We start from the raw sequence: 21,224 nt of genomic DNA on the forward strand, positions 1-21,224 counted from the left end.
TAAATTTAGGGAAAACTTTAGGATGAAGGAAGTTTGAGGGGATTTTGGCTAGATGCTAATAATGAAGATTGTTTCCCCTCTCACATTATAAGATATAATGAGGTTTGGCATCGTGTAAAAGCTTCTCCACCTTTGTTTGCAAAGTATATAATAAATATGATTTCAATGTTTAAGAAAAGACATAATAAGGTTTGGAAAGCTTTTTCCAAGGGAATAGAATTTGGGCCCTGTATGCTTAAAACTTGAAAATAAGTCCTTTCTAAAGAAAACTTAATACTGGTAGATATGTTCTGGCAACAATGATACCAGCAGCTGATATAATGGTTTTCTATTCAAGAAGTCTGGGGAAAAATCAGAATCTATCAAATAATGTATGGATTCTGGAGAGAGTGACTCCTGTGGCATAATGTTATTCTGTTTATTCATTTCTTTGCGTTCTTTGTAGTGTTTTTCTTCTTTGCGATACTTTTGTGTTTGATTTAGTATTACTACAACGAGGAAACCAAGGCAGAAACCAAAGACACTCATTAACCTTGGAATGATACATTTTAAGACTGCCTATAGGCAGCAGACTAAAAATAAGGAAAAACAATTTCTAGGTTAGTGTTTGTCATCATGGATCATTTAAATAATGTCGACAAATTTATTTGTTTGTTTGTTTGTTCGAAAGAATAGCCCAGCTATAGGGGGGATTGTCTTAGTTTGGCTTTCTCCCTGTGATTCCATGTTTCCATGGGTCTCTATATTTCCATGACTTGTTTGTGTCCTTGGGGAAGTCTTGTATGCCAGCCCATAATGGGAAGTGCCTAAGTTCTTGGCCAGTACACACCAAAGGGTTTGGCATGCTAATTCTTCATGAGAACATGAACAACAGCTGAATCTTGACAAGTTCTCTTGAGCCCTGTTCTGTTCTAGTGAAGTGCCTAGATCAAAGACTTGATGATGCTTTCCTGGGTTCTTTATTCTTTATCCTTATTTCCCAGCATTGGAGATTACATATACATTTTGTTAACATCAGTTTCAAAAGGAAGGTTTATGATGGGAGGAGAAACCTGGAGCATTTTTCTATGTTGAGGGTGGGATGAATAAGGAAAGAAAGGGAGAACAGATTTTTCACTAATAAACAAATGTTTTACAACCACATATAGGTCCTAAGGCAGAGATGCAATGGAATTTGTCTGGCCAAAATCACTGACAAGCTCTAAGTCAATGTTCTTGAAGTGAGGCAAGCTTTTGAACTCAATATATTTTTAAAATCACAAGATACCCCAGCATTTCCATTCTGTGCTCCCATTCAAAAGCACTTGTACTCTCATGCTCACCAGTGCTCTGATGGGTGTAAGCACATGCTTAATAATGATGGAGATACATAGAATTACAATTGTTTTATGAACTGGAAAATGTCATGGTCTGAGGGCTGGAGGCCCAGAGCCCTTACCAGAAGTATTTAAGTTTTCTTTCCAGATTTGCTTCCTTGAAGCCTTATAGTTTTTGACAAGACAATTGACCATGCTTTGCCCTATTTCCCTCACCTTTAAAAGTAGGGAGTCTTCCTGACTCACCTCATGGAAGAACTTCTTTAAGAAAAAAATAGTAAGAAAATGTCTTTACAAAGATAAATGCTACCACCCAATAAAAGTAGGTATAATTATCCTCTGCTTATGACAGTGCTCTCCCCTTTGTTCCACCATGTCTCCCTTGGGGAAGAGTGCACAGAGGAAAAGGCTACAGACTCAAGCTGGCAGCTTTGCATCTGCCAACATTCACTTTGCCTTTCAGCTCTTGTACATTTCTTTCAGGACTGAAAATAGCAACTGATGTTCAGCACCAATCCATCCAATGAAGACCAAGGTGCTTAAGTGGGGCAGCAGAAGTTAAAAAAATGAAAGAAAGAAAGGAAGAATTAGAAACTTTGCTAGCTATACAATGATATACAAGACGGACATATGCATATAATACATATTTTATAGAAAAAAAAAGCACATCAAGTTTAGAAAGGGGCTTTCTTTGAAGTCATTTAGTTCAATTCTCCATTTTGCAAATGAAAGAATTAAGGCTTATATAAAGGTACTGGCATTATAAAGACACCCGGAAGCTAAAATGTTAAAAAGAGATGGTATAAGCTTTGCCTTGTAAATATATTTATGCATGTATATATTTCACACATACATATATAAAATGTGTGTTTATGTAAATAGTTGTGATTCCATGTGAAAACAACCTAGACCCTCTTCCCAAATGTCTATCCATGGTTAAAAAAAAAAAGGACCATAGTCCACTTTTAAACAAGTCAAATCACCTGATTGAAAACAAAATTATAATATGATCTGGCTATATGCTTATGACTAACATAAAGTTCTGATTGAGAGAAAGATGTGTAAACTGCAAAAGAACACAATTCCTTTCAGTGTAGGTTTGTATTTCAGAGAATTTTTCAATTAAATTTAGGCCACTGAGACCTTGGTCAAGAGGAGTTGCATTTAGTGAAAAAGCCCTACTACTCTTTCTCCTGCATTCCTCTAAGTGCTTTTCTATCTGTAATGAAATCTCACTGGATTTCACTCCCTTTTATACTTTTGTATCTGATTCAAAATCCATTTAAGCAGTAGAGACATCCCAACAATATGCAAATCCTTTGGGAAGCCCTCCATAAGTGAATTGCAATGGAATTAGAGAGCCTAACTTTTAAAATTGGACAGCAACCACAACCACAGGTGCCACAGAGAAGAGATTACATTCAAGAATTAAATTAGCTTTTCAATTCAATGCTAAGACAAATGAATGGCAAAAAAGACAAAAACAAAAAAACAAAAACAAAAAAATCTTTTCCCCCTTCAGTCATTACATATAAATAATTAAAATTTAATGTTGAATACCAACCAGAACTCACTTAGCAATCAACATATTTAAAATAAAAGACAGTGCCCAGCTCAATGGCAAAATACAATATTTGTGTATATTGCATTGGTCAAATAAAAAGTTCATGATCTTAGCTTATTTTCTGTTCAATTTATTAATAATCTTTATATATATATATATATATTTATGGCTTTGAGCAAAGACAAAAAAATCTAACTTGTCCCTGATCATACAATCATTGTAAGAATCAGTAGTTCTATTGTCTTCCCAGCAGCAGTAGTTTCAACCTTTCTATTAATACATTAAATTCTGTACAGATGGGAAATTCCATACTTATGGGCTTATCTATATACAGAGAAAATAGGACACTTCTTCAACTTGCAGTGGATGGACCTTTATATTACAGGAATGTTAGTCCTTTTTTCCCTTAACCTAATTTTGTATATATACATTCATACATATATATAATATGTATATAGTTTATACCCTGTACCATTTTAATTGATTTAACATACAAATCCTAGCTTTTGTCCATTCTATTACAAAATCATTAAAAAGTTTATTTCACCGAAAGACCATGCAAATAAATTTTACTTATTGTTTTTTCATAGTGCTCAAAATTAAAAAAATTATATATAAAAATATTTCACTGCTAAACCTATCAGTCCTATCAAATGTAAACTGTAAATAGTTTAAAGGACCAAAATAGCTTAATAATTCAAATATATTTTTTCAATTTCATAATAAAATAAAAATTTTGGTTCTGTTAAGTAAGTAGTCTTGCAGCATATCCATTATATATATGTGTGTGTATGTGTATATATGTATACAATTTACAATCCACAAAATTCCTTTTTATGCACTGTTCCTATGCCATCAGTTATCAGCAGCATGTTAAGTTTAAGATTATATTGATTACTATTAGTAGTTTTATCTACATGAGTGGGAATTTGTTAGAAACTAAAAGTAGCAAGGTTTTTTTTTTTTTATTCTTTGCATACCATTTCAGTAAAAAGGCATCACAAGCCTCATTGGTCTAAACTCCATTCACTCTAGGAGATTCATTCTGCTCTCATTAATCCATCTTGATGTGTGGTATATAGTAGTGTGTGTAACTCCTCTACTCAGAGTTTATATCAGTATTAAAGAAATTTCAGACCTTCCATCTAGAACATTTCCTTAAAGTTGATTGGTTGGGACATGTGTTTGGTATTTGCAATAGTCGATTACCAGGGTGCATCACTTTGTGTTCTTGTTATCCACTATTGACCACCAGAAAGTAGGCACAAATGATTACTTAGGAACATCCTTGGTGAAGAAAGAACGATGACCAATTGACAAGATCACAGGAAGATCTTAGCAAAGGAAAGAAACATTTTCACAGAGCAATGAAGCTTCAATTCTGCTTTTTTGTCACCTTTTCCAACTACAGTAGACACTTAAAATAATAAACCTTCTAGCTACGGATTATGTAGAATGCTACATGCCTTAGGATTGACTATCCACTTAGTTACGGTATTCACAGAGCAAATCGTGCATTCCCAAACAGACTTGATGCTATATTATATTTATTTCTTTTAAATTAACACCACAGTTAACTACCAGCTACAGTGAAGACATAGAATGTGTTTGAAATTCTAAATCAAGCTATGTTTACAAATGATCCTTTAAATAATAATAAAAATAAAATCTCACTTCTAGACTTAAGTTAGAGATTCCAAACCAGTATCATAGAAATTTAAAGGCAGACACAATTTATGGAGGTTTAGTTTCAGAAAGCCAAGAAATACTGTAAGCCTTTTTCCCTACAATGACTGTTTGAACCTATTTTTTTTTTCAAAAAGCATGCAGGGAATATTTTCAGACACTTGCTTATGGGGAGGAAGAAGAAAAGTGATGATTTGGGTGAAAATACAAGTAATTTGCAGGATCAAGCATATAATTTCGCATAAAAACATTGTAAGTAAAAGTAACAGTATAGGTTTCAAATTATTGGATTACATTTGAATGGTTGCCATACTTAGGTTTGGTAAAATTTAAAACTACATTTTCAAGTGAAGAGATGACACTAAATTCCAAAACAATGACTTTGCCATGGCATACCACACGATAGCTATCTTTTGGGTCAGAAAAGTTATTTAAAACTGACATTAATTGAGTATGAGGTCTTTCTTCATAAGTGTCTGGCATGGCGGGAGACAGAAGTTCACTCAGCTTTCAGATACAAGATCAGTAACCATGTTTTGCGGTTGGAACTATCCAGAGCAGTGATTGCATCAGTCCTTCTACTGGAGGTGGTTTGAGCTGATGGTGTTCTTCAACCTAATTCATAATGGAAAGCACCAAAATGCAAATGATCTAGAAAACGGGACCTGCAAATGAACACACTCTTAGGTAATGGCTCACAATTTGGAGATGGAAGTGCAATGAATGAAAGTTTTTAAAAAAGAAAGTTTTGTTAGTTGCTGTTCATTAGCTCATTTGAATTACCTTTGTAAAAGTGAAGTTCTTACTGGAGTTAACATTGTCTTTTCACCTATGAAGGTAAAGGGGATTTGATTTTTCACTGGATCTAGGACTTCTTCATAAAGTAGAGAAATGTATATATATACATATATATATATCAAAGGAATTTTTGAGTCATTGAAGATTAAAAATAAATAATCTTAGACAAAATTTAGACGCCTTTAATGATTTAAAGAAAGGAAGACATAACACTGAATGCTAGACATGTCTTTTAAATTTCTTTGGGGAACTTTAAATATATATATATTATGTATATGTGTATATATATATATATTTACATTTTGTATGTAGAGTACAGCTGTCTAAAATATTTCTTCAAAGTAGACTACAGGGACCTATTCAGGACATAGATTAAAATAGTTTCTGGGGGAAAGTCTCAGTTTATAACAGTACTTTTTCCTGCTTTTACAATGAGCAGGGATCATAAATTTGAAGCAAATCGTGGTTTGTCTCCTTCTTGGTCTGTACTTAAGACTGTGGAGGAATCTCTCTGTGGTGTAGCTGCTGTGGGTGGGGGAGCTGGGACAGCTCCTCGGTTGGGAGGGATAGCTCCTGAAGACATCTGGCGGAAGAGGGTGATTCTCTGGGAGACGCTACCCCTGGCCCCTGCCTGAATGCCTGGGCCATGGACGGCAGAGACGGGCTGTGGGATGGAAGCTAAAGACTCCCCTACTGTGGGGTGAGGTCTGGAAATCAGAGTGGAGATCTCATGAGGCAGAGAAGGCTGAGAGGCCGATAGGGGTCTGACCTCTCTGGTCAGGTTGGTGTTGTGAAGAGCCTGGGTACTCCTGTGCACCTCATTTTTCTGGGAGGAGATAGTGGGGGTCTGGGGCTGCTGCTGTTGCTGCGGCTGCTGCTGGGGCTGCTGCTGCTGTTGCGGTTGCGGCTGCGGCTGCTGGGGCTGCTGCTGCTGCTGTTGCTGCTGCTGGGGCTGCTGCTGCTGCTGCAAAGGCTGAGGGGGCTGCTGGGGCTGCTGGGGCTGGGGCTGCTGGGGTGGCTGCGCCGGGGGTGGGTGCTGCTGCATCAGGGACAGCTGGGAAGCGGTTGGGGAGGCATATTGGAAAGTTCGAGCTGCCAGGGGGCTCTGTACCGGGGGGCTGCAGACCGCCGTGGTGTAGGAGCAGGGTGAGAGGATGACAGCTTGTTGCGGGGTCTGGGTGCTGGGACTCGGAGAATGCAGGTTGCTATGAGACAGGCTGGTGGCCGTATAAACCGGAGGCGATTGCGTCCTCATTCGGGAGGCGGGAGTAGTGGTCGAAGTGCCGGAATTCAGGGCTTGCATTTGGGGAAAATTCATCGGGGCAATGGCCTGCACCATTTCTCGGTCATGCTTCACGATCTGTTTCAGGATCTCATTCTCCTGGTTGTTGAAAACACCAGTGTTCAGGTCCTTCTGGAACTTCTGCAGAAGAATCGAGTTCTTCTTGCCTGTCAGCAGAAGAGGGCCCAAGGTTAGAAAGCCTCCAAGCAAAGGATGGCTAGTCAGCCTGAGGATGCTCCTGACAACTTAAGCCCAGATGTTTACAAAGATTTTCAACTTCACTTAAGGTCTCTAACACCCAGTTTCCTTGTTTGTTTTAATCCCTGCAGTTTTTTCTCCATAGAGCTTTGAGGAAAGCTGTTTGTTTATTTATTTGGTGAACATTATAATGCTACAGAGATCACGTGATCCATAATGTATTATATTGGGGGCTCGCGGTAGGTAGTGGTGGTCCAGACCTGTTATTACATTAATGTAGGAAACTTTTGGGGCGGGCACTCTATCTGCCAATAAAAATTGGCAACTCTTCTGTCAAAAAACAAAACAAAACATGAGAGGACTTGAACTTCTAGCTCTTATATTTTCAATATGATTGTTACTGACTTTTTTCTTTGTTTCAATAGAATTCACATAGAAATGATGCTAAGCAATTACTATCCTGCTAATGCTCTTTTATTTTAGTGTTTATTATTATTACTACTTAATCACCATTATTATTATTATTACTACTACTACTTCTCCAAAAATTATATTGACCATGTTGTGGAATTACAGGTCTGACAGAAGGCATGCCTTGACTAGGGAAAAGGAAAAATGTTATTTTTAAAGGTCTCATGAATAAGAATTAATTAATTAACAACCTTAAAGTCAGAGGTGTTTAACTTTTTTTCTAGTATAAGACCCCTGTTAGCAGTCTGGTAAAACACAGACATCTATTCCCAGAATAGTGTTTTTAATGAAATAAAATATATTATTTCCAAAGAAATTTTTATATGGAAATATTGTTAGTAATTTTTTTTTAATTCACAGACTCTAGGTTAAGAACCTTCACTCTAAATAAAATGTTTTTCTTAACATAAATGGTGCATTTCATCGAAATGGTAAGATATTTGTTCAAATTTACTGAATTATATAGTTTAAAGCAATTATATTTTAATGTCCAAATAAAAATTCCATATATCTACATATCGAGCAGAGTGCTGAACTAATTCCCTGAATGCCAGACTCTATTATAAGTAATAAATGCATTTGCTTACCTAGCATACTCCCAGAAACTAATTAGATATTTGTAAACAGAGACCACCAGACCAAGAGGAATCATGCTTCAGTGAATGCTGTATGAGGGCTTTATATTTGTGACTTGTTCAGCATTAGTTATCACTTCCTTTTCTGAGAATGTTTCTCACTGACAGTCAAGCAAAATAGAAGGAGTATTTATTCATTTGCATCAAATGAAAATATTTGTAAAGCACTTAGGATGGTGTCTCACTCATAGTTGGTGCTGTTTAAGTGCTTATTCCCTTCCTCCTCTTTCTACTTTTTTCTCTTTACATTGCTTTATTTTAATACTTTAAGCATCAATGACTTCTCTGATCCAGGTACCTCCTCTGTCAAGTCAGACCATAACCCTCAGCATGTCAGTAGACTTCCATTGGTTGCTGGTCCCTCCTGATTAGTTTCCACAATTGAGGAAGTTTGGGAATTTTGGTAAGGAAACTCTCCTCAGTAATGAAGATGCTGTTCTGCAATTTATCACCTTAAGAGTTACCTAAAACACCAAGCAGTTACAATTTGCTTAGGGTCACATAGCAGCAGTGTTTCAGAGTTGGGGTTTAAATTCAGGTTATCTTGATTCTGAAGTAGGTTCACTATGTACTTTATTGTACTGCTTCTCTGGTATAATGTATCAGTTTTCAAAGAAAACGTGCTGAGAAGCCTGATGGTTGTTTTATTCAGCCACCAGTTAATTAGGATTAGTAACAGATTTTGGTTCTCTTTGGCATTTTGAGCAATATATATTGCTCAGTATATTCTTTCCTTGAAAATGTAAATGCTGCTTCCAGAGGTGCTTACCTAGATAAAAAAGGAGCAGATCAGTTGTGAGACTTTTATTCTCCCTCACGTAATTCCAATACAATTGGGGATAAGAGAAGACTTCCACACCAAACATATTTGTTCATAAACAAACATGCTTCCAGGCATAACTCCCTTCTTTATTTGCTGACATCCTATCCACCTGCATAACTCTCCTCTATTATCTAAGATATCATGAGTCTCCCCAATGTATAGCAGAGGGTTTGAGTTAAATAGCATGCCCATATAGTCCCTTAGTTATTCCCCTCTTAAATTTCCTTACACAAGGAAAAGGAGGAAATAAGGGTGTTTATATACGAGATTAGGGGTAAAAGCTCCTACTCTACACTCATTGACTGGTATACCCTCAGCTATCAGGGTTTCTACCCCCCCAAATTCTCAAAGTAGCTTGGGTAGATATTTAGATCAGAAGCAATACCGGAAATGAAATTAAAAATGATCATTTTTTAAAAATTGGGAATATTGAAGAGAAAACTCAGCTCAGAGCCTCCAAGACTTCAAAGTCCTGCTTCTGACATAAATTGGCAGTGACCCTAAGAATGCCACCTTCTCAGGGTTCGAGTGAAGTTGTTTACTTCAATAACCAAATCCAGACACCCAGAAGTTCAATTAATGGAACCACTATTTGTTTATTAGTCTATTGATTAATAATACATACCTAACTGACCAGGATAGCCTTCCTAGTGAAAGTTGCGCTGAGGCAAAGTTACAGACACTTTTTATAGGTTTGTATGACTGAGAAAGGTGAAAAGGTAAAATGAGCTCATACAAAGCTAATGAAGGATATATGGCTTTAAGTGAAATGTGGTCTTCATGACTGGGGCAGACTGACCAGGGCAATCAAGTCTTATCAGACACAAGTCAGATGTACCTTCTACTGGGGAGGATGGACATTCTTTGTATATCTTCTCTTGTACCTGATTTATCTCGTCCTTGAGGAACCCTCCCCTGATCATCTGTTGTTATAGTCTTTCCTTAAGCCTGATTTTTATTTATTTATTTTTTTATTTAAACCCTTACCTTCCGTCTTGGAGTCAATACTGTGTATTGGCTCCAAGGCAGAAGAGTGGTAAGGGCTAGGCAATGGGGGTCAAGTGACTTGCCCAGGGTCACACAGCTAGGAAGTGGCTGAGCCCAGATTTGAACCTAGGACATCCCGTCTCTAGGCCTGGTTCTCAATCCACTGAGCTACCCAGCTGCCCCCAAGCCTGATTTTTATAAGGGACAATGTACTTTATTGATTACTACCTTTACCAATTGATCGGGAACTTTGTTTTAATCTATTTCACTAATTTAGGTGACCCTTTAAGACTAGAGATTGCAGAGATGGTGCTGACCTGCATTGGTAGAAGGAGTTGCCTATAACAATAAAATCAAAGGTCCAGGCTTTATCTCTTTATAAATAATGAATTAAAGAACCAGAGTGCACTCCATCAGATCCTGATCCCCACCCACATGGATTATCTAATGAAAGACAAAGACACAAGACTTGGACAAGGTGGTGCAGGATGAGAAGGCATGGAGGGTTGTGATCTGTACCAGTGGAGGGAATGCTCACACTGAAGAGATCTCAGATCCAGTGGAGTACTGAAGTGATTAAAGTTTTGGCACCACTATAGCTAAAAGGTCTAATATTCTAATAGCGGAGGAAGCTTTCACAAAGGAGGTATATATCAGCAAGGAAAAGTACCAATGTCAGATAAACTCTAAAAAGGGTACTCCCACCTGTGTCTACACTACAGTTGTTTCCATATTCTCCACCAAGGTTATGTTCCCATTTTTTTTACATTTTTTAATGTAAAGGCAAATATCTCTGAAAAACATTATTTTAAGCTCCCAAATACATAGTTTGGTCTGTAGTGTAGATTCAGGCTTAAGGCTATTGACCATTTTAGTTCTACTTTAATTAATACATAGAACTTTATTTTTTAAAATTTATTTTTAGTTACCTGAACAGTCATACAGTGTTGGTATCGCTGTGGAAAGCAGATTCTATAGCTAGCAAAAATAAAAGAAAATTAAACCTATTGCATGCAGAGCAGAATATCAAGCACAGTCTGAGAACTTGCTGGATAGTCATCAGAAAATTGTTATTTTCCATACACTAGCTAATCCACCAACTCCAGACTAATCTATGGATACCTCTACTCCACTGAACAAAATAAAATTGCCTTAACAAGTAAGCATGCAATAAAAAATGATACCTATCCGATCTAGCCGGTCAATGGCTACTGTTTCGAAGGCTCTCCTCATCATGGGGTACTCCTCCAACACCTCATTGAAATTGTCCACAGACAGTGAATACAGGCGGCAGTAAGTATCAGCTCTGACACTAGCCGTGCGTCGACCTTTTGTCAAAAGGCAAATTTCTGTTGAAGCAAAAGAAACAAATCATCGATAAGCAAAAAGTTCCTTCAAGGTCCTAAAAAACTCTGAAATGGTCTTCATTACAAGCATCCAACAGCCAAATAACCTCAGTGAAATAACACATTTGATGTCCCATTAGAGGATTGCCTCTGAAGATATTCATCACCTTTGAACAAATGTTTACTAAGCATTTGTGTTTAGCACCAGACTAAGTACAGAAGATTGAAAGACAAAAATAAAAATAAAAATCCCTACCCTCAATACCTCACATTCTGATGTGAAGGGGGGAGGATGAGCTCTGAATTGTTATTATTAAGTGGAAAAATACTCACTGTTATCAAAACATTTTTTTGTGCTTTGAATAGAGAAGGTAAATGCTACCTCTTCAGAAGCTTGAAAAAGAAAAATACTATTAATGCTGTAAATGTTCTTCTTTTAAGGCTCAATTCAGGTTGAATCTCTTCCATGATCCTTGAGCTACATATCCAGAAGTCATCTCTCCCTATCCCTAGACACCCAGGACCCTTGTTTCTTGAGACTTCATTACTCTTGTGAGTGTAGTATCCTTTCTCCCTTAATAAATCAGGGAGGCAATGGGAATAGTGTTTGGTTTGGGGCAGAGTTCCTAAATAAATAATTTAGTCTCTTATTAATGTGCTTGGACAAGTTGCTTTATCCCATGTCCTCTCTTTCCTCATTGGTCAAATGCTGCATTAGATGCCCTTTGAGCCTCCTTCTAGCTCTCAGCGTAGAATGTTGAAGGCTAATAGAATGGTATAATTTTTGTATTTTCCTTCCAGCTTATAGCATAAGCCCTTGTCCATGGCAGGCACTCAGTTGAGGTCTTTCAAATGAATATCTCTAGTGTTGTTATTCATTAGTTGTGTCTGGTTCTCCCTGACTCCATGGATCATGGCACACCAATACTATCCATGGAATTTTCTTGGAAGGATACAAGCATGGTTTGTGATTTCCTTCCCCAATGGATTAAGGCAAAAAGAGGTCAAGTGACTTGCCTAGAGTCACACAACTAGTAAGTATTTGAGGCTGAATTTAAACTCAGGTCTTTCCAACTCCAGACCCAGTCTTCTATCCATTGAGCCATTTAGATGCCTCCTTTAGTATACCACAGAGTGAAATGTGAATTTTTGCATTGAGGTTGCCAAGCAAAAGTAATCAAAAAGAAAGATAGGACCATTTCTTCTCTATTGTAGGGTCTGTACTGTTCCAACCCTTTATTTTCTTTGGGCCTCACAAAGTCAATTTGATTCAACAAACATATGATAATAATTTATGACATGTCTGAGACTAAGTCTGGCATTGTGGTGGATACAAAGCCATACAGAACATGGCCCCTGATCACTCCTAGTTTATAATCTTGCTGGAGAAATCACTAATTTGGCTTCAATAGTCTCATAACCAACTTGGGAGTTTCATACATTTGCATGTATTAAGGACATTTAAAAAAACATAAAGAACTCATTGTACACCTTATGTTATAATTTTTCAAGAGTTTCTATAAAAACGGGCATCAGATTCCTTTCCTTTAAATAGATACTGGGGCTGTGAAAAAAAATAAGCTTGTTATTTCCTGTGATCAGGCACAACTGCAAGAGAGTTCTAATTAGCTCATTCCTGGCACAGCTGACATTATATGACTGGTGTGTTCCCTAAGTGTAATCTCATTCTAAGCGCCCTTAAGGGCTTGTTATGGACAGGTTTCTTATGGTGATTTCTTTTGTAAAATTGCAAATCTTTTGATTTAGTGAATCATGCCCCAGTATTTGTTCTTTTTCTGCAAATCTAGATTTCTGTTTATGAATTTACTCAAAAGGAAACACATGTCTATTTTACTAAATTAAGAAATTCAAAAGATCCTCTCTTGCAAGGTATATAAAAATTCATTTCATGTCCCCACATTTCAAACCTAATGAGTAGCAACAAAAATATGCAAACATTAATCTTTTCATTCCAGGAATCTGTCAGGAATATTAGCTAATTCTGATCAGAAATTGGAAAATATGAACATAACAGAAGGATAATGTTATACGTGTAATTTCTGTAGATGTATGTAATGGGACCCAGAGCAAAATGTCACACAGCAGAATGGCAGAAGTTGGATTTAGATCTAGAGGTTGTTAATTTTCCTGAACAAATGTGATTAAGTTCTTTTTTAGCCTTAATGTATTTCAGTGTCAGTTATGATGATGATGATAATCTATTTCTAACACAATACTTATAACACATTTTAGATCTATATGGCATAGTGGAGAGAGGGTTGGCTCTAGTATCACATGATCTTCCTCTAGAGCTATATATGTGGTCTGAGGCAAGTCATCTAACTGCATGGGTCTGAGTTTCCCCCAAATTAAATAATAATAATTATACTTGCATATCATCTTCAGGACCTCATTTTTCTCATCTTTATATAAAAATGTTGAACTAGACAGATTCAGATACTTTTTGGTACTTATATTCATGACTTACAAAATTAGGATAATTTTATTTATTTTTTTGTATTTGTATTTGTATATCATAAAGCCTGTTATATAACAGGTACTTAATAAATATTTCTTGAATTATTACTTAATACTAACTTAAAAGGAGTATTATAGCCATACATGGCTGTATCTTCACTGAAATACTTTCATATTCTTTGGTCCAAATGAGATCTCATTTATATGGTTTTTCTCTAGGTCTTTAGGTCAGAAAACTCCATTTCATTTCTTTGAAATTTAATTGAATTTGAGAAAAAACACTTCTTATTAATTCCAATTCTTGTTTCATACAAGTTGAAAATCTGATTTGATGGAAGAATTTTTGCTATATTGCCATTCTGAACACCAATGGAAGCCCAGATCACTTCTAAAAATTTAAATATTTTGATGACTGAAAGCAGCTTCTTAAGCTTGAGATAAGAATGTGGATATTTTAAATCCTTAATATAGTGTTATCTTATGAAATAAAATGCCCCATCCTTTTTTACAAAGTTTCCATATCCTCTATGAGTAGAACATTTTCTTTGAGCTATTTTCTGGTGGTGGTGGTGATGGTTTTTAATTTTCTAAATGGAGTGTTACCTCAGAAACCCATTGAACTATGTATGACTCAGATGTCCTGCTACTAACTATGACCTTTGAGATTCCAGTTTAACACTTTGGCTACACTTTCTTCATTAGTACAAGTGCTGCTTGTATGAATGCCTATAGAAAGCTCCCTTTGCCTTTACATTCTTTGTTTAACTACACTATAGGAGAAGAAAACTAATGACCTCATCTAGATGCTCTCTCTCTCTCTCCCCTTCTCTCTCTCTGTCTCTCTCTCTTTCTGTATCTCTGTATATTTATGTATATGAGCAAATATGTACATATATAATGTATGTGGATGTATATAAACCCACACATACATATAAGAATGACTGCCTTCCTTTGTTGGTGTGATTTTTGATACACATACACATTTTAATAAATTTCAGTTGAACACTTTTTCAACAGACCTTTAAAGTCAATACTCCCAAATTAAAATAAACTTTTTGAAGACTAAAAAGGACCCTTTTCCCTCTGACATTCATACACTCTCCAGCTAATCTTTATTAGTTCTAGAGACTAAAGTGAACAACAGAAAAATAAAAACCCTTAAATATTCAATTTTACATTCAGAGATACCTTATTGAAAGTCTGGAAATTGCAAATGTTAAGCATACGAAAAGTCATAATTAACAAGGGGAAAATTACTTCCTTATTTTTTAATTTCCAAAGGACTTCATAACTTGTTTAATAAAATTACATATGTAAAAATTATTCACACCCTAAAGTATTATAGGAATGATAACTATTATTATTATTTCTAAATAAAAGTTGAATGAGATACTTACCTGGTAATAGACATTATTAGCTTTTGATTCCAGAACATTTTGGATGATGAAAATGGTACAAAAATTCTTCAAAAAGTTGTACATTCAATTATCACCACATCACCACCAAGAACAACAGTTTAATGCAATTCAAATGACCAGAGTTTGTGATAATTCCGTTACTTCTTAGGTATATGACCTTGAGCAATTTCCTTAACTTTTAACTCCCTGTTTGATCATCTGCAATTATCTACTTCCCAAAGTGGTGTTGAGAAAAGGACTTTCCAAACATTAAGCACCATATAAATTTGAATCACTATTATTATTGTTGTTATCACTTCAAAACCTTCAACAACAAGAAGATCCTTCATTGAGTATTTGCTGGAGGTACTTCCCTGTCCTGTTGATGACCAAGTTTTTTAAGGTAAATTCAATTATCAAATAACCCACACTATTATTCATTTTCTCTACATTTTTATCTGCTTCCACTGTATTCTTTATGTTTCTTGTTTATTTTGTCTACTTATCAAAATTGAGCTGCTTAGTGCCCAAGTGCTGAACTTCTACCTGTTTCATTAGTACCTATTTTATGAATGTCTTTATCCTTTAAAAAGGATATCATAGAGGGCAGCTGGGTAGCTCAGTGGATTGAGAGCCAGTCCTAGAGATGGGAGATCCTGGGTTTAAATCTGGCCTCAGCCACTTCCCAGCTGTGTGACCCTGGGCAAGTCACTTGACCCCCATTGCCTAGCCCTTACCACTCTTCTGCCTTGGAACCAATACACAGTATTGACTCCAAGACAGAAGGTAAGGGTTTAAAAAAAAAAAAAGATGTATCAGTGGGAAGCAGCAAGAATTGAGGGAAACTGGCTCAGATTGGCTCCTAGGTCCATCTCAACCGTTAATGAGAGGGGTGACACCATATAGGCCACTCAATCTGCTTGGGCCTTTCTTTATCTCAAAATTGGAGAGACTATTCCTCCGCTTTTTCCTATTTCCAGTAGTTCTGACTCTATATTCTAGAATAGATCCCCAAACCTACTTAGAGGCCTATTTTCAACTTTACAGATAATATTATGCCCTGTTTCCCTGCTGGGTATCTCCCCAATGTGCTGGAACCTGCCAAGTGCTTTATAAACATTCTTTAATTAAGCCTCATAACACATCTGTGAGTTTTATGGGCCATGTGTATAATGTAAAAGAAAAAGAAAATCTGGAGGACTTGGCAACGTTCCTATGATGCCCTTACTGCCCAAGTGGATAATTAAGTTGCTTCTGGAAGCTCTGGTGGTCTGGGAAGGAGCTGCGCCAGGGGATGAATTTCCAAGGAGCTGTTTAGTTGAAAAAGGCAGAGGCCAATTCGCATGCATCTTTTCAGTTAGATTAGGGAGAAGTACATTTCCTGGATCCCTAGGGCAGCTAGTATGCAATTCAACAGGCAATTATTAAGTAGCGACCCAAGTGCAAGGTAATGATCGCAGACGCTAGGCTTCCAGACTCAGCTGAGATCAAGAAACAGTTATGAAATGCCGGTGCTCTCTGCCTCTCAGAGCGCTGTCCTGGAGACTGGGAACCAGAAAGACCAATGAAAGCCTTGTCCTTCAAGCCAGCTAGCTTTAGTAGCCACATATCACAAATAGAGGAATAACACGTCAGATAGGGCACGAGATGGGCGCAAATACAGGCAGGACATGATGTCCAAAAAATACTGAGCAAAGGCTCGACCCGTCCTCGTCACGCGGCAGCAGCTACTAACCCCCAAACGAATTAATTTGTTAAACTTGTCACAGCATCTGGAAGTAAATCTTGTCATGCTCAAAACTTCTTGGGATGAGGATTGGTCTTTTCTGTGAATGGGAATCTATAGCATTTCCCTCACTAGTCTTTATTTAACACTTCTACTGGTTAGGGATGGGGATACAAAATCAAAAGCAACACATTCCACGTGTTGCAGCAGCAGCAGGAACTTCAAGTGCTTTTAGCCTGGAGAAGGTAAGGAGCCTGCACAGCTGGTCAAAAGGAGTATAAGGTGGCTCTGTTGGCACTGTATTCAGAGGTTTTTTAGCGACTCCACTGCTAAAATGTAGCGCTGGGGCACAATTCCGGGGAGGAAGACCTTTAGTGCTTGTGGTTAGAGGGAAGGAAGGGACCTGTTCACATTTCTAGAATAGAGAGCTATCTACAGAAGTCTAGGTAAAAGGATGAGTAAATTCCGTATCTCAGAGGAGGACAGCAGTGATCACACCTCCCTCTGCAACACACAACTTAGAAGCACTAAAAATTAAAGACTCACAGAATCAGCTCTGAAAATGATAGCATAAAAAGCTTGAGGCTTGGGACGATACCTCTCCATTCCCAACATTTTTTAAAAAGTTCAAGGTCAAGCATAGGGTAGGAAAAGAACAAAGAACAGCAAAAATAACTTGATCATAAAAAGCTACTACGTTGAAAGGGAAAAATCAAGACACAAATTCATAAAAAAGTCAACAATATGAAAATAGCAACGAGTAAAGCCTAAAAGAAAAATAATAAAATTAGACACAAACTTATCAAAAAATGTTAGAAGAGCTAAAGAAAGAGATGAGTAGTAGGAGAAAAAGAAATCAGAGTCATATGTAAAAAATACAAAAAGAGAAAAAATATATAGGTTGGTAAAAGAAGCATAAAATACTGAAGAAAATAATGTTCTAAAAACAGATTTAGCCAAATGGGAAAAAGAGGCCCAAAAAATTCAACGAAGAAAATAATTTCTTAAAAAGTAGAATCAATCAAATGGGGAAAAACATAAAAATTTCACTGAAGAATAAATTCTTTAACAATTAGAATTGAGCAACTGGAAGCTATTGACTCTATGAGACTTCAAGAAATAATAAAACAAGGATAATAATCTTAAAAATAGAAGAAAATTTCATTAGAAAAAACAATTGACCTGTAAAATGGTTTGAGGAGAAATAATTTAAGAATTGTTGGACCAATGAAAGCACGATGAAAAAACCCCAAAGGCAAAAAAGAATGAGATATTATATTTCAAGAAATTATCAAGGAAAACATGCCAGTATTTTGGATCCAGAGTAAAATAGAAATTGCAAGAAGCCACCAATCACTTCCAGAAAGAGTTCTCAAATGAGAACTCCAAAGAATACTGTAGTCAATTTCCAGAGCTCCCAGATTAAGAAGAAAATGCCTGCAAGCAGACAAAAAGAAGCAGCCAAAAAAGAAATAATTCAAATGCCATGGAGTCACATTTAGGATAACAAGATTTATCAGTTCCCATGTTAAAGAAATAAAAAGTATGAAGTATGGCATTCTGGAAGGCAAAGGAGCTAGGATTACAAAAAAATAATAATCTACACAGCAATATTGTGTATAATCCTTTTTGAGGGATGAGGGTGGAGGGAATAGATATTTGTTGAAATAGAGGACTTCAAAGCATTCCTGATGATAGAATATGGAATATAGAATATCTGGATAGAAAATCTGACATTCAAACACAAGACTCAAGGGAAGCATAAAAATGTAAACATGAAAGAAAAATCATAAGGTACTCGAAAAACTTTATATTATATTTGGAAAGATGACACATGTAACTTATAAGCACTTTATCATTATTATGATTATTAGAAAAAGTCTACATAGCAGAGGATATAGGTGTGACTCAACTATGCTTAAGTGATATCAAAGAAAAAAGTGAAAGGATGAAAAATATGAATGCACTGGGAGAAGAGGAAAGGATGAAGAAGGAAGGACATTTTAAAGAAGTGTTCAATGAAGAATTTTTTTTTTATGGTAGAGGGGAAAATGAGATTGATGGCAACAATTCTTTAACCTCATTCTCATCTGAACCGGTTGAAAGAGGGAAGAATAAATATACACACTCAATTGGATATAGAAATCTATCTTACCAAACAGGGTAGTAAGAGGGGAAATGAATAAGAGAAAGAGAAATGCAATGAAAAAGGAAGATTAAGGGAGGCACTAGTCAGAAGAAAAACAGACTTTTGAGGGGGGATACTGGAGAGAGAGGAGACAGACAGGTAGAGAAGGATAAGTGGAAGAAAAAATGGGATAAAGGAAAATACACAGTAATCAAAACCATGAAGATGAATGGGATGAAGTCACACAGAAAATGAAAGCAGATAGCAGAATGGATGAGAAGCCAGAATACAATATGTCATTTATAAGAAACCTATTTGAAATAGAAACACAAACAGAGTTAACAAAAGGGCCTGGAGAAAAATCTATTATGTTTCAGTTGATATACAAAAGACAGGAATAGCAACTAAGATCTCTGACAAAGAAAACAACAAAAAGAGATGCAATTAAAAGAGATAATCAAGGAAACTATATTTTGCTAAAGGTAATATAAATGATGAAATATTATTGATAATCAACATATATGTTCCAAATGGCATAGCCAAATTCTTAAAGGAAAATTATAAATGATTTAAAGGTATAAATAGACAACAAAACTATACTAGTGGGAGATCTCAACTTTTCCTTCTTAGAACTGTATAAATATGTAATAAAAAAATAAGAACAGAATTGTAGATGACTGGGATAAATTAGGGAAACCATAGATAGTAGGAATTGACAGTAGAATACTGAATAAACCCAAAGATCCAAGCTTTGGGGGCAATAACTCATCATTTGACAAAATATTTTGGGGAAATTGGAAAACAGGCAGAAACTAAGCATGGATCAATATCTCACACCATATATCAAGATAAAGTCAAAATGATTTAGATATGAAATATGGTGTCATAATTAAATGAGGGAAGAATTCATTGTTTTGCAGATATGTGGTTAAGGGAAGAATTTATGGCAATACTAAACATAGAGAAGATCACAGAAATTATAATGAATAATTTTGAGTAAATAAAATTAGAAATGTTTTTATGCAACCAAAGACAATGCAGCTGGAAAATAGAAAAAAAAATGTAGGAAACTGAGGAAAAATTTACAGCCAGTTTCTCTGATATAGGTTTCATTTTTCAAATATACAGGAAAATTTGTCAAATTTGCCAAAATAAGAGCTATCCAGGGGAACTTTGTATATGATAAAAACAGTGTACAATTATGAACTCTGAATGATTTAAATATTATCAACAAGGCAAAGATCCAGGATAACTCCAAAGGATTCATGATGAGAAAGAATATCCACTGTTAGAGAAGGAACTTAAAGAGACTGAAAGAAGATTGAAGCATGCCCTTCTTCACTTTATTTCCTCCATGATTTTTAGTCTACTGTGAAGCAAGATGTGTTTTGTTTCATAACATGATGAAAATAGAAATATGTATTCTGTGATAACATATGCATAATCTATATTGTATTACTTGCCTTCTTGGGGACCTAGGAAGGGTGGGAAGTAATATAGATTCCTAAATGTCAGAAAATGATGATTAAAAATTGTATTGACATAATCTGAAAAATAAAGGAAAACATTTTAAAAATAAGAGCTATTCCCCAATTTATAAATGATCAAATGATATTGAATAGGCAATTTTTGGGGGAGTGAGTGAAAATCAAAACTATTTACAATCATATGAAAAACTGCTCTAAATTTATTGATGAGATATATCTCTCTCTTTAAAGAAATCCAAGGTACCTTCTCAAACCTATCATATTGGCTATCATGACAGAAAAGAACAATGAAAAGTGCTGGATATGGAGAAATTAGGACACTAATTTACTGGTGGTAGAATTGTGAACTGGTCTAATCATTTTTGTTAACAATTCAGAACTATACCTGAAGTGGTCTTAAATAGTTCATATGATTTGACCCACTAATACCATTACTAAATTTGTTTGCCAAAGTAATCAAAGAAAAAAAAGGCCAATATGTACAAAAATATTTAGAGCAGTTCCTTTTAAGATGGTGAAGAAATGAAAATTGAGGGAATCCCCATTAATTAGTCAATGCTGACCAAAATGTAATATGTGATTGTCATGGGATACCATTGCCCTATAAGAAATGATGAGTAGCATGGTTTCAGAAAAGAACAATATTATAATGATGATAGGCTGTGAAAGACTTAGCTATTTTGATCAATAAAATACTCAAAGACAATACTAAGATCTTATGATGAAAAATGCTATCTACCTCTGGAGATGAACCATTAGTGTAAATTGAAGTATAACTTATTCACTTTATTTCTCTTGCTTTTCTTTTTCTTTTTTTTTGCAACCTGGCTAATTTGGAAATATGTGTTGAATAATTTCACATGTGTAATTTATATCATATTGTGTGCCATCTCAGAGGGTGG

At 35.9% G+C, this 21,224-nt stretch overlaps 1 protein-coding gene across 1 annotated transcript in view; it reads right to left on the bottom strand.

The window, feature by feature from the left end:
• Positions 1–4,410: 4,410 nt before the first annotated feature.
• HCN1 (hyperpolarization activated cyclic nucleotide gated potassium channel 1) overlaps positions 4,411–21,224 on the bottom strand; it is a 609,900-nt gene continuing 593,086 nt past the window's right edge. The window contains exons 7-8 of the mRNA XM_001363828.4: positions 10,945–11,109; positions 4,411–6,813 (exon numbers count right to left, since the gene is read on the bottom strand). Of these exons, the coding sequence (XP_001363865.1) occupies positions 5,807–6,813; positions 10,945–11,109 (1,172 nt within the window). The 3' untranslated portion in view covers positions 4,411–5,806. The remainder of the gene's footprint in view (positions 6,814–10,944; positions 11,110–21,224) is intronic.

The sequence above is a fragment of the Monodelphis domestica genome, chromosome 3 (genome assembly GCF_027887165.1).
Source record: "Monodelphis domestica isolate mMonDom1 chromosome 3, mMonDom1.pri, whole genome shotgun sequence".
Classification (NCBI taxonomy): Eukaryota; Metazoa; Chordata; class Mammalia; order Didelphimorphia; family Didelphidae; genus Monodelphis; species Monodelphis domestica.